At 31.6% G+C, this 12,535-nt stretch overlaps 1 protein-coding gene across 1 annotated transcript; it reads left to right on the top strand.

Moving 5' to 3' along the window:
- Window positions 1–5,893: 5,893 nt before the first annotated feature.
- LOC112094671 lies at window positions 5,894–12,037 on the top strand (the record flags this gene model as incomplete). Its single annotated transcript, XM_024176165.1, has 6 exons — window positions 5,894–6,413; window positions 8,383–8,482; window positions 9,195–9,261; window positions 10,646–10,759; window positions 11,486–11,568; window positions 11,976–12,037. Coding segments are annotated over exons 1-6 (629 nt in total), but the record flags the coding sequence as incomplete, so codon positions are not given.
- Between the last annotated feature and the right edge of the window lie 498 nt (window positions 12,038–12,535).

Here is a 12,535-nt window from a genome sequence, read left to right as displayed (position 1 = left end):
ATTGTCCGGGGAGTAACAAAGAGTATACCCAATAAATTAATACTTGCTGCGTATAAACATGGCTTTTAAACCCTTCAAGTTACATATTCACATAACTTTCATTTTAGGTCAATTGAAAATCACTATTTAATTGATCAACTACGGAAAATAACATATATCTTAATAATATTGGAGTCAAAATGGTAGTTTTTGTATTAAAATTTTATGAGTGCCATGTCGCCTTAAAGCCAGCTAGCATCATTAGATATGTTTTGGTTTGGAGTAATTGAAAGTTGCATCTAAAGAAACTCAAATTAACGATCCACTTGATACTATCGGTGTTAAAAGTACGTTATACTTTTTGACTAATTATATTGCCATCAAATTGTTGATCAATATGGGTTGTAAAGTATGGTTTGATTCTCACTTTGGTTTGGATAGACAAATTTAGCGAAAATTTAGAAAAAAAAATTTCTAAAAGCCAAAATGGGGGAAAGAATGCATTTTTCCTTTTCTAAAGTGTAATGTTTGGGAATTTCATTAGTATGAATCCGAGAAATTTCCCGAATTTTGACGATGAATTTCCTCGTTAAACTGTTGGACTATGTCAACATGATTTTATGATGAAAATTAAAATATTAATTTTGTTACATAATTTAAAGGTTAATTGCAAAATTTTATCGCATACGATGCTATGATTTTATGTGACGAAATTTCTAGAATGAGATGATCCTCATAAATTTTGAAGATGGATGGAAGACTTAAGAGAAAGTTATACTTTAATAACTGGAAGTTACAATTTATGTTTAAATCGGTAATTGGTTTATAAATCAGCTAAATTAATCAGACAAATTCGTGATTAATTACAGAGTAAATTAAAGACAATAGTAACGAATAATTTTGTGTTGCAACTAAGATAGAAAATTATTGGTTGCATCAATATTACTAAGCATAGACCTAGTCATGCCAAACAGTCAGTGTGCAAAGTATATTGGAAATTTGCACAACAGATGAATTTGTGTTGATTTGATTTCATCAAATCAAATAGGTGGATTAGGTGTACTAGGTATAGAGATTTGATGAGAGGTTAAATTCTATTAAGCAACTAGTCATATCTAGGTAATGAAATGCATTAAGAATAATGCTAATATGAGCAAAGGAGATGTGGAAGAACCTTGGGTTAAGATTGTGCACTTAAGGAATAGGAGAATAAGATTATGTATGGTGGACACAACAAAGACAAACAAATAGTCATCATTTCTATTCAAAACCATTAAACAAAAGGGTGCAAAGTAAGTTCAAAATTTTTCTCTTTCCATTTCTCTGTGCAGCCAGTTTTTATAAGGGTTTTTAAGCAAATTTTGTTTTCATTTTAGTCCCTCATGAGTGTGGTCTATAAATAGAATGGGTGGGCATTAAAATTAGTTAATTTTTGCTCTCTTCTCCTAAGTCTTAGAAGCTCAAAATCCTCTCCATTTCTATCTCTCTAAAACTGGCCAGCCTTCTTCCCTTTCTCTCAAAATATTTCTCTCCAATCTCAAGAAGTAAGCACTCACTCCTTAGGCCAAGAGTGGGAGATCAAGTTTAAATAGTTTGGGTAAGTTGTATTTCATCTTTCTAAGTCATTTTTCAAGCTATTCTTGATGCTTTGAAAAAAAAACCTAAGAGTTGGTTTTCCTCCTTTAGAGGATAGAGGTGAGATTTTCAAGAGGAACTAGACATCAAATTGAGGTAAATATTTCAAGAAACTCAACTTTAAATTGTGTTGTTGTGTAAGGATGTGATGCATTTTCTACGTGATTTTTGCCTCTAGAATTGTGATTTTTATTGGTTGATGAAACGAACATCTGATGGTTGTCTTTTAGTGTTTTAGATATGATATTTAAAGGTTGGAAACGTGAAAATATAGTAAGGGAAAATGATTTGTGGTAGACTAATAATAGTCTAATTGTGAAAAATATAAATTTTAACTAGTTTAAGGTGAGACCTAAGATTTGGCATGAGTTATGGTTGTTATGGCATGAAATTATGAGCTTTAAACTGCTAATTTATGGTGTATTGAGGATTGTACGGTTTGGTACAGAACCGAAAATTTTTCAAAAATGAATGTGGATGAAAATGCCCTTAGGCTTTAAAGTGTAAATTTGTGAAGGACGTCCTAGATAAGAGCCGAATTAGGCTTAGGTCAAAGCAGAAAAGATGTATATCTAGACAAATGGAGAAAGTTTCTTGTTTTGAGTTTTTTCAAATTCTGTCCTAATAGAGAATTATCTTGTCTGCAGGTTCTGTTGACCAAACTTTGACCGATGTCAAAATGGTTCAAACAATTAGAATTAGCCTTTGGCCTTGTTTAGTATTTTTTTTTCTCGTAGGAAAATGAACCCATTGATTAAAAAAATCTAGACCATTCTTGAGGGGCAAAAATGTCAAAATTTCTGTCAATATGGTCAAAATTGTAATTTCCAAAAAATTTGGGTAAACCTATTTACAAGAGTCCAGAGCCTTATTAAAACAGTACCGGATTTAGAAAGTCAAACATAGAACTCTTAAATCTCCTGGAAAGCCGTTAGGGGCAAAAAAGTTATTTTGACAATAAAAGATAAAATGGTCAAACTGATACAGAGCTCCAAATTTTAGCTCAAAGCCCTTAAGATCATAATTCTTGGGATAAAAAATGTTTTAGGTTCATCAGCTTAGAATTGTCAAAATCCGCTAAGGGTAAAACGATAAAATTTCCCAAAGTTAAAACGGACAACCAGAACTGGAAAACCCGAGTCTAACTAAATCGTTTTAGAAGACCATTCTTGATGAGTATGTTGATGAATATGTGTATACTATAAATGATGATAATAATGATGATGGTGATGATGATGTTTTAAAGTACGTTGCGTATAGAGTTAAATTGTCTTATTAAAGTTATGTGACGTGATCATAATTGCATGTTCACTTAAATGAGAGGTTAAGGTAATGATGAGATAATAAGTATCGTACCACCTTCCGTTCTTGAGCAATGAGAGGTTAAAATTCCTCCAACTCTTTGGAGGTTAACTGATAAAATTAATGATGGCCTTGGGATAGTCAGACTAAATGTTTAGATCACTCCCCCACTCTCTATGGTCTTGCGCATATGAGTAGTGCACATTGGCCTAAGAAGCATACTTGCATTTTCCTTTACGATGTTATGTTTGAAAAATATTTTTGTGAGAAATATTTGTATTCGCTGAGTTTAGCTCACCAGTTTGCTCATGACGCCTACAACTCATTGTTGAACGAATTATGCAGTGGATACCGCGTTTAAAATGGTTTTGAGTAACGACTTAAGTAATTAGGTTTCTATGTTATGTGCATGAAGATTTTACTAAAACATGTCTTTTTATGTTGAGTTTAAGTAAGTTGGGAAACGGATTGTATTTATAATATTATGCTTTGCTAATATTTTAATACGCACTTATATTTCTGAATGCTAGTAATTCCACAACTTTCATGAATGAAAAATAGTATATTTTAAGATAAGTTTCAAAAAAAAAAATCCTTGAAATTTTGAGTAACTAAGTGTTAAACCTTAAAAGTTAATTAAGTTTTCCGCTATAAGTCATAGTAAGTAAGACTCGGAAAGATAGGTCATTACACTTAAATATATATATATATATATATATTAATATGATAGACAGAATGAGTGATTAATCTTAAAAAAGAAAATGATTAGTAAAAAAAAAACATAAAAATAAGCATTAATTTCATAGATGGTGTTTAAAATTTACACTTAATCTCACTTTAATTCTTGACTTTTCAAACATCGTACAAATAGCCATTGAGATTTTATTTTATTTCAGTTTCGGTATTTCCATCAACTAAGTGTTAAAAGTTGATAGAATATGTATAAATTAGAGTTTAAAATTAGAAACAGTTAAAATTTTAGGTCTATTTGTGAATATTAACTTTAGTTTTTTATATTATTTTAGTCTCTGAACTTTATATGTTTATAATTTTAGTCTATAAGTTCTATAGATTATGTCAAATATTTAACACCAAATTAATAGAATGACTGAAACTGAAATAACATAAAACTTCACAAATTAACTGTGTGATATTTAAAAAGTCAAAAACTAAAATGAAATCGAAGCTAAACGTCGTGTATCATAAAGCTAAATGGTAAAAAAAAAAATAAAAATGAACATATCTCGATGCAACTTTTTAGAATAGTGATTAAAAAGTAAAAGTTAAGATTTTACTATTATAGATTTTAAATAGTAATAATTTATATAATTTAATATATACTATGTGGGGTGTGTTGAAAGAAAAAAAACTATATAATTATTTTTTTTTATAATAAAAATTAATTTACGTAATTAAATATATTATAGTTGTCTTTTTCTTCTGTTATAGGAAATTTTAATTTTATTTTAAAGAAAAGTGTATAGTAAAAAGACACTCGGCATTGTGAATTATCCAAAAAGAAAAAAAAAACAAAAATAATGGCTTGGAAAGTATTGCTTTAACTGGTAGGGAAATCTATGAGGAAAGAATCTACTAGATTTTCTTCCAAATATATACATCGTCAACAACAGGACAAGGAGGAATATGTGTGAATTTGAGGTAAAGTGTTTTTCTCGACCGACTAGCGTGTGACGTAGAATTATAAGTGCAATAACACCAATAATTTTAATTTTGTTAAATATTTTTTTTCTTAAAAATAATTTGAATTTAAACATTTTCTGTTCTCTCATAAGTTCTTAATAATAAATTAGAATTATTAAGGGTTCGTTTAATTCGTTAATTCGAAGTTTTAATTCGAGTTGAGATGTGACTTTATGTGAGAGTTTTTTACTATAATAAAAAAGTTAAATGTGACTTTTTCTAAGAGCTTTTTACTGTAACAAAACTTGAATTTTAAACTTAAATAGGTGAAATGAACGGGGTCTAATTTAAACGCGTAAACTAAACGAGACTTACACATTTGGTCTCTGAATTTTTATGACTTTAGCAAATGTAGCCTATTAACTTTTACTTTTGATAAATCATCCCTCAATTTGTGAAATCTTTTGCAATATGCCTTAACGGTGATTGTAAAAAATTGGAGTTCAAAAAATGCATTAGACGAAAAATTTTAACATATCAGTTCAAATGTAATATAAATTTATAAATTTTTCAGTATTTAATTCCTTAAATCTAATAAAATAAAACACATTCTAATAATTTGTCGAGTTTAAAAAATTAATTATCAAAAATAAAATTTTAAATGACAATTTGCTTCCACAGTTCTTTTAGAGGAAAAAAAAATATTAGGTCTGTTTGGTAACGTTTTCAAAAAGATTTTGTTTTCAATACAAAAATAAAAATGAGATTGTTTTAAGAATTATTCTGAGACTCATTCTAAAATTACGTTTAGTTGTTTTTTTAAGAGATTGTTTTGAGTATAATAAAAAAGTAAAATAATGTTTAGTTATAATTATTAATTAATATATTATAACTTTGTTAATAAATACTAAGAAATGAAAACATAAAAAAGAAAATAATTTTCAACCGTTTTCTAATTCTTTCATAAAAATTATTCTCAATATTTTTTATTTTATTTTTACTTTCTAAATATTTACTAAAAAAATATTATTTGAGAATTATTTTCATTTTCGTGCCTTAAAAATATGTAAAAATATTTAAAAAATAAATAAAAATTAATTTTAAATGCACCTATTATTCTTTTAAATCCCTAAAAAAACCAAAAAAGGAAAAAAAAAATTACAACGAACAAAAAAACTCGACAATACTCGCCTCGGCAAGTGAATCAGTGCGATTTGAAAAGTTTGATTACAAGAAAAAAGAAAAAAAAAAAAGGAAAAAAAAAGTAGCAAAGGAATATAAAAAGACAAAGAAAAGTTATTTCCTTTTCCCTTTCTAAAAAGAAATATATTGCGCTTAGATTCTAACACCACCTTCAAACATCAAAACCCTCTCTCTCTCTATGATTGTCCGTACACTTTCTCTCTCTGGAATTTAACAATATTTTCTCTCTCGCGTGGAGCTCCCTTCAGTCTCATATTGCACAATTTGTATATAAATTTCTCTCTCATATATTACCCAATCCTAGTTTTCTCCAAATATTTATCTATTTGGGGTTTCGAAATTGGCGGGAACCAAACGGCGAATTCGGTTCTTCCGATTGGTGAATTTGGCTCAGGATTTCCAGAATTCGGTGCTCAAATCTGAATTTTGAGGATTTCGCGATCGATTTTAATGGCGAATCCGTCTGGGAACCATCAAGAATCGAGCCATCCTTCCTCTTCGTTCAACGGAGGGAATCCGGCGAACGGGAATTCGGCGGCTCCGACGTCGGCTCCCGAGAGCGCCGGCGCCGCCATGGCCATGAAGCACAATCCCGGCATATCCATGGATTGGACTGCGGATGAACAGGCAATTCTTGAAGAAGGGCTTTCCAAGTAAGTATTAGCAAATATTGGGGTTTCCTTCCAATTCTTTGAAATTCTGATTCTTTTGAATGATTTTTTTCATCGGTTTATTTTCTTGAAATTTTGATTTTTTAGCAGCTAAATTTCGCTTGAAACCGTAATTTGAGTAGGAGACAGTATTTGGTGGATCTTAGATGGTGAAGGATAAACAATGCAAAAATGCTAATAGTTCAATTCACAACAAAAAGCTTGCCCTAAAGACTCCATACTTCCTCATTACAGATGGTGAAGAATATGTAAAAATTCTTATAGCTCGAAAATTTGAAGGGTAACTAAAAATTTGCGATCTATATATTTTGTGTAATTGTAGATTTATAAGCATTACTTGGTACTTATTTGTTTTCTTCTGTCACTTATCTTTCTCCTACGGGGTGCCACTAGTCAAATTATAACATGCAGGGTACAATTTTGAGAAATTTTTTTTTGCTCCCTGTCTTTAGTCATCTTTAGAGCATCAAAAGCTGAATTCTTGTGTTACGTTGATGTGACAGTTACCTTCTCTTAGTGTAGTTTTTCTGCCATATTGATTGTCAACGTGAGGCTTACGTGTATTCGTTATATTATGTCTCAACGAAAGATGGAAAAGATATGAATCATTAGTTGGTTCTAGGATTCTTTCTAGTTGGAGCTTGTAGATTTTAATGTAGTCAGCTATTGAAGTGGTTTCAAGTTAACATAATGGCTTTATTGGAAGAGTAATGATATCGGCAGATGGTGGAATTTTTTTGTTTACTTTTTCTATTTGGTTTGAATTTTGAAATGATGCCCATGTGTACTAAGGGCGCGTTTACTAAACTGTAAAGGAATGTAATGGGAAACGTAATGGGTTTGGAAAGGAAAGTAAAGTAATTGGATTAAGAGTCATTCATTGCCTTTCTTATGTTTTACTAAAATTAAGAATAACAATGTTAAAAATGTAATTACTAAAATGTCCTTTTATACAATTTGATAATCATTGGCTATAAAGTAATTCATTAAGGATAGATAAGTTAATTTAGCATTCATTCCCTTTGACAAGGAATCAATACTAAAGGGGGTGCAAGGATTGGCATTCCCTTTCCTCATTCCCTATATTTTGTAGGGCCCACTAAATCTTCATTACTAATTTTATAAGTAAAGACATTATTAGATGAGAAAGGGAATCACTCCTCAATTTCCCTTTCCCTTTGATGCAAAGTAAACATGCCCTAAGTGTATTATGCTGGTGGTCAAAGCCACTTTTCTAAGTTTATGATCCAGTTTGAAATTTGAATTCTGGCTTCAGGGACTTGTCTAAGAACAAGAAAGAGAAGTCTCATGTAAACATCATGGAATAAGTTTTGATCCTATTTGTGGGGATTCCGTAAAAATTCCATTTAAAAACGAGAAGGTTCGAAACAATTGGGATCTTTTGGAGATTGGATGCAGTTACTAATTCATGATCTGACAAGTATAGAATGAAAACTTCATTCTCGATTCTAGGAGAATTTTTATGAAAGCCTTTCATTTGCTTCTCTTTGATGGAAGTTTCATTTTCTAGAACGTATCCCAATTTTTGGCCAAATTCTTCTTCTGATGTTCGATTCAACCTCTGATAAGTAAGATATACCTTGGTTATATTTTATCTTTTCAACAAGTTTAGTAATGAGAAAAACGGCCCTATTGTTCCAAACCGATGAGAGAAGAATCTATTATTAGCTTTTCGAGAAATTTCCAGACGAACAATCTCGACGAAATCCGTCAATTTCTTGTTTTACTATGTTCAACTTTATGTATTCCTTTATCCGTAGAGTGCATTGAATGTACATAAATGGCTATAATGGAGTTTCTATTTGTATTAATGGCTACTCTAGGAGGAATGTTTTTATGCGGTGCTGACAATTTAATAACTATTTTTATTTTTCTTATTTTATTTACGCCTACTTTTTCCAATATGGTAACATGGTGTCGGTACTCGCAGATTTTCCACAGAATCAAGCATAATCCGGTATGCCAAGATTGCTATGCAGCTGCAAAACAAGACCGTTCGAGATGTGGCATTGCGTTGTAGATGGATGAATGTATGCTCTGCTTTCTTATCTCTCAATGCCTTCTTGTCTTAAGGCTATCTCCATGAGTTTCAATTGCTGAATGAAATATGGTTTGGTGTTTAGTGTTCTCCTAGTTTTACTGAATTCAAGCATGCAGAAGATTCATAAGTTGTTAATTGGTTGATACGGATCTATTTTTTGATTTTTCCCTTAAGGAGATCCCATGTTTACAGCCTATGCAAGGATGTTTTGAATGCTTCATGTATTGTTTAGCAATCCCCTGCCCTGCCTCTCCGTAAAAAAACGAAGATAGATAACATGTAATTACTAAAGGAATTATTGAGCCCTGCATCCACCAATTTACCTATCTTGGAATATTCATCATGCAATGAAATGAAATATCTAATTTCTCTTGGAGAACCTCCAGCTGAGATGAAGGATACTCCTTTTAAATATTTCTTACAGAGGAGCTATCTAAAGAACCGACCCTTTTAAATGTTTCTTGGAGAGGAGCTATCTAAATCTACCTACAACTTACCCTCAATTGAATTGTTTGAAGACAAAGTTACTTTAGGCAGCAAGGACGCAGATTTACTTGGCTTCTTAAACTACTAGCGTTTGAATATTTGCTTTCTTTTCCTTTTTTTTGTTTTTCGTTTTTTTTTTCTTGGATAGAATTGAATATTTGTTTCATGGCTTAAAAACCGTAGATCAAGCTTCAATGATGCTTTATTTTTTCCAGAAAAAGGAAAACAGCAAGCGAAGGAAGGAAGAGCATAACTTGTCAAGGAAAAGCAAAGATAAAAAGGTATGGCCTAGATCTGTTATTTTGTTCTATTTCTATCTTATACTGTATTTCAAGTGCTTGCTCTTGCATGTTTAATTGGATGGCTCATTGTATTTTTAGTTCCTTTTGACTTGCATGTAAATATGAGATAACAAGAGATGAGATTAGTTTATTTATCAATCATATCCATGTGTGTGTGTGTGTGTGTGTGTGTTTGTCTCTCTAGAGGAGTGGTGTTTATTATCTGGTTTTGGAATTTACTTCCTATGCCAAGCAAAATATAACCCCAAAAAAAAAAAAAAAAAACTTGGACTAAATTTCTTGTCCTAGTGAGATAGAACCTTTTGTTCATCCATTAATATACAATATATAACCCAATCAAAGCTTATGGATAATTAGATTGCATATTGGGATTTCTTTTATTTGCACTTGGGAGCCTAACAAGTGAAACAGAAATAACATAGAACTCTGTAACTTGCTGGTTTCTTTGCATGCTTGCATTGAAGTAGAACATTAAATTGCATCCTTTGCGAGTATAAACTTTATTTAGATAGATCCTGATAGACTTCCAAATCTATGATTGATGGGGAAACTGTTCTATAGTAATATGTTAAGATCCTGGTTGAGTCCCACATTGCTAAAGTATGGGCTTAGTATGTGGGTTTATAACCACTTGGGCCCCCTCTCCCTACAAGCTAGCTTTTGGGGATGAGTTCTACCCAAGGGTTATAACAATTGGTATCAGAGCATGCCCCTCCTCAGGCCCACGTTGGGGAAGGGGCGACCTGAAAAGGCTAGAGTGGGCCATCCAGAGTGGGCCGCCGTGGATGTCGGTGTCGGAAGCATGGTGGTATGTTAAGATCCTGGTTGAGTCCCACATTGCTAATGTATGGGCTTAGCATGTGGGTTTATAACCACTTGGGCACCCTCTCCCTACAAGCTAGTTTTTGGGGATGAGTTCTACCCAAGGGTTATAACATAATATTAGCATGCTGGCATAGGCTGGACCGGCAATTTTATTGCTGAATTGGAAATGAAATTTCCCTCGTAAGTCAAAGGGAAACGTCATGCCCACAAAGTTTGAGTTTCTGGGCAATTTTTCACAGAGGGCAATATCTTGAAGTATAACTAGGAAATAATCTCTGATGGAATCCCTGATGATAAATGTTAACCTTCTATATCTTCAGTTGGAGTGGTGCTTTCTTCCTTCTCTTCCCTTTTTAAATTTGATGACAAAAATGTATCCTTGTCTTGTAAATGGAGTAATTATTATTCATAGCTTGTCTGTCCGGTATATAAACTTGTATCATATATATATATATATATATATTCTTTTTCACTCTTTTGCTACGTAGTCTCATTTTCTTTACCTAATACTCATGGAGTAGTTTTGCTTTGTCTTTTAGAAAGAGTGACTGATCCTTCAGCAAAGTCATCTCAGTATGCTGCCCGATCCAATGTACCTCCATATGCTCCACCAATGATTCCTATGGACAATGATGATGGCATTTCATTCAAAGGTTGTGTCATTTGCTTTGTTTCTTATATGCAGAAAATGTTTCTGTTAATCTTATCTGTCGAGTAAAAGCCAAGTGCAAATATGAACTGACAAATGAGTTTGACCTCCTGTGTATTTAACCTGGTAGGAGGTAAATAAAAAAAAAAAAAGTAGTAGCAAAAAAAGAAGAGGCTTGGAGAGATACAATTAATCAAAGGTCAATATATTACCGTGATACAGATATTTGAATGGAGAGAGAGAAAATGAAAGTTGGATTTACTAGTTAAGAAAAACTACTAAAAAGTAATCTGATATATGGTTTAGATCAAAATGGGTATTGGTCAAAATGTAATGCCATTTGTCATTACCAAGTTTGTTGGAGTAATCATCTCACTCGGATATGAAATTTTGTCCCGTGGGTCCACTTTAAGAAATATGTATCCCCTCTTGAATCGTTTCGCACACAAATTGAAGGTATCATGGTTCTTCAACTACCAAATGCAAATCATCCTATCCCCAGGCTTAATTCGGATTCAAGTTATGATGCTTATATTTCTAATAGTTGTAAAAATATCTGGTTATGCATGGACTTTCGGATGTGAAATTGGAGTTCTAGAAAAAGTTGTTTGGAAGGATCATACCAGCCTTTGATTTATTTCTATCCCAGAAAGGAAAGAGAGATATTAAGATATTGATCTCAAAATTCGTCTGTATTTATGTATTAAATATCTTCTTTATTCATTTGCAGAGATTGGTGGTGATATAGGAGATCTTCTGGAGCAAAACTCCGATTTCTTGAATCAAATTTCTGTGAATATTGCTGGTTACCAGGTAAACATTTTACATGTTGTATTCATTTTGCATTGTTAGTTCTTCCTTTCTGATTTATTTCAATGAATGTTTCTGTTTCTTATTTAATATATACATATATATATGTATATATATGTACATATGTGTGTGTGTGTCTATATATATATATATATTTTCTCATTATTATAGCAATTATTAATCTATGGTTGAAATCTTGTTGTATCTAGAAACTCACAATTAAAGGAATAATGGTATATATAAATATTTATGGTTGTATTTAAATCATTTTCTTGGGGATCTCGATTATATATTTGTAGGCTACGACTCTATAGTACTATTAAGAATGATGCATTATGCGGTGCTGTGAAATTTTCTTACTCGATGTATATTCTATTTTGTTTTATTTATGCCGTTCTTCTTGTTTTCAGCTACAGGAAAACGTCAATCTCTTCTGCCAAACTCGAAGTAACATCATCAACATCATGAACGGGTATGTTGTGAATCTTTTAGAAGTTTATCTCATATTTTGATTTTGATTTTTTTTTAGTGTGTGCGCTTTTTTTTTGAATTTTTATTTCACTTCATCACTGTTCATTGTTATATCTGCTTATTATATTATTATGTGCTAAGACAAAGAACAATATTTGGTACGTTTGTTGTCACTGCTACAGATTATTTTCAACTAGTTTTTTACTTCGTCAATTTATGGTTTTCTTCCTGTTTCCTTTTGATTTTAGTTTTCATAGTTCAAGAGTAGAGAAGACCGACTAGAACACTTCGCCCAGTTCACTTTACCGTTTTGAATTTAGAATTCGAGTTTTGTTACAGTAAAAAGCTCTCATAAACAGTCACATCTAACTTTTTTACTAAGTTTTTTGCTACAGTAAAAAGTTCTCACATAAAATCACATTTCAACTCGAATCAGCAAATTAAACGGGCCCTTCAATTTCATTTGAAATTGAATCATCTTTCTATTTGCTTTTTCTTG

This window comes from Morus notabilis, unplaced genomic scaffold, assembly GCF_000414095.1.
Source record: "Morus notabilis unplaced genomic scaffold, ASM41409v2 Scaffold432, whole genome shotgun sequence".
Lineage (NCBI taxonomy): Eukaryota > Viridiplantae > Streptophyta > Magnoliopsida > Rosales > Moraceae > Morus > Morus notabilis.
This window is presented reverse-complemented; position numbering and strand designations above follow the sequence as displayed.